This window comes from Wasmannia auropunctata, unplaced genomic scaffold (assembly GCF_000956235.1).
Source record: "Wasmannia auropunctata unplaced genomic scaffold, wasmannia.A_1.0 LD326194.1, whole genome shotgun sequence".
Taxonomy (NCBI): Eukaryota; Metazoa; Arthropoda; class Insecta; order Hymenoptera; family Formicidae; genus Wasmannia; species Wasmannia auropunctata.
The window spans coordinates 1-626 of NW_012036696.1; the positions used below are offsets into that span (position 1 = coordinate 1).

Consider the following 626-nt stretch of genomic DNA (forward strand, 5'->3'; position numbering starts at 1 on the left):
AAGTTCTCCGCCAGGTTCTTTTCTCAAGCAATTCACAAAACCCAACAAACCGCATTCAAAATCTCTCTCTCCAACAATTATAATTCTACTATTCTTCTCGAGTTTGTTCTCATCGCTCACAAGCGACTTTATATCCTCCAGCCAATTGAAATTATCATTATTTATAAAGACAACAGTTCTTTTTCTTATAAAAACTTTCTTTTTCAGAAGCACAATTGTTTCTTTATCGGTGCACTTTTCCAGAATAACATTTAATTCGTACTGATGCAAGTATTTCTTGTAGTCAGATAAGTCGCGTTTCTCGCGTGTTAACAGATAACCACCTTCTCTCAAAAATGACAACAGTCGCTTTAAGGAGGTTTGTCGTTTGGTCAAAAGATTGAATCCGGTAACTATTAAAGCTTTGTCATCTGTAGATGCTCTGTTTAAATTTGCGATTGAAATATCTTGTGATAAATCTGATCGATTGAAACGATTCGGCGATGTTAATAAAGTGATATTCGTTTGTATTTGTGGCATATCATTAAATGCCTCAACTAGTAACGAAGATGAGAGATATTCTAATGGAACGTCATCGTCATCTTCCACTATCTCGATGGCTTTCACCTTGACAATTTGATGATCTT

General features: G+C 35.3%; 1 protein-coding gene across 1 annotated transcript; it reads right to left on the minus strand.

Moving 5' to 3' along the window:
• Positions 1-3: 3 nt before the first annotated feature.
• LOC105460215 lies at positions 4-621 on the minus strand (the record flags this gene model as incomplete). Its single annotated transcript, XM_011706650.1, has 1 exon — positions 4-621. A coding segment is annotated over one exon (618 nt), but the record flags the coding sequence as incomplete, so codon positions are not given.
• Positions 622-626: the final 5 nt, after the last annotated feature.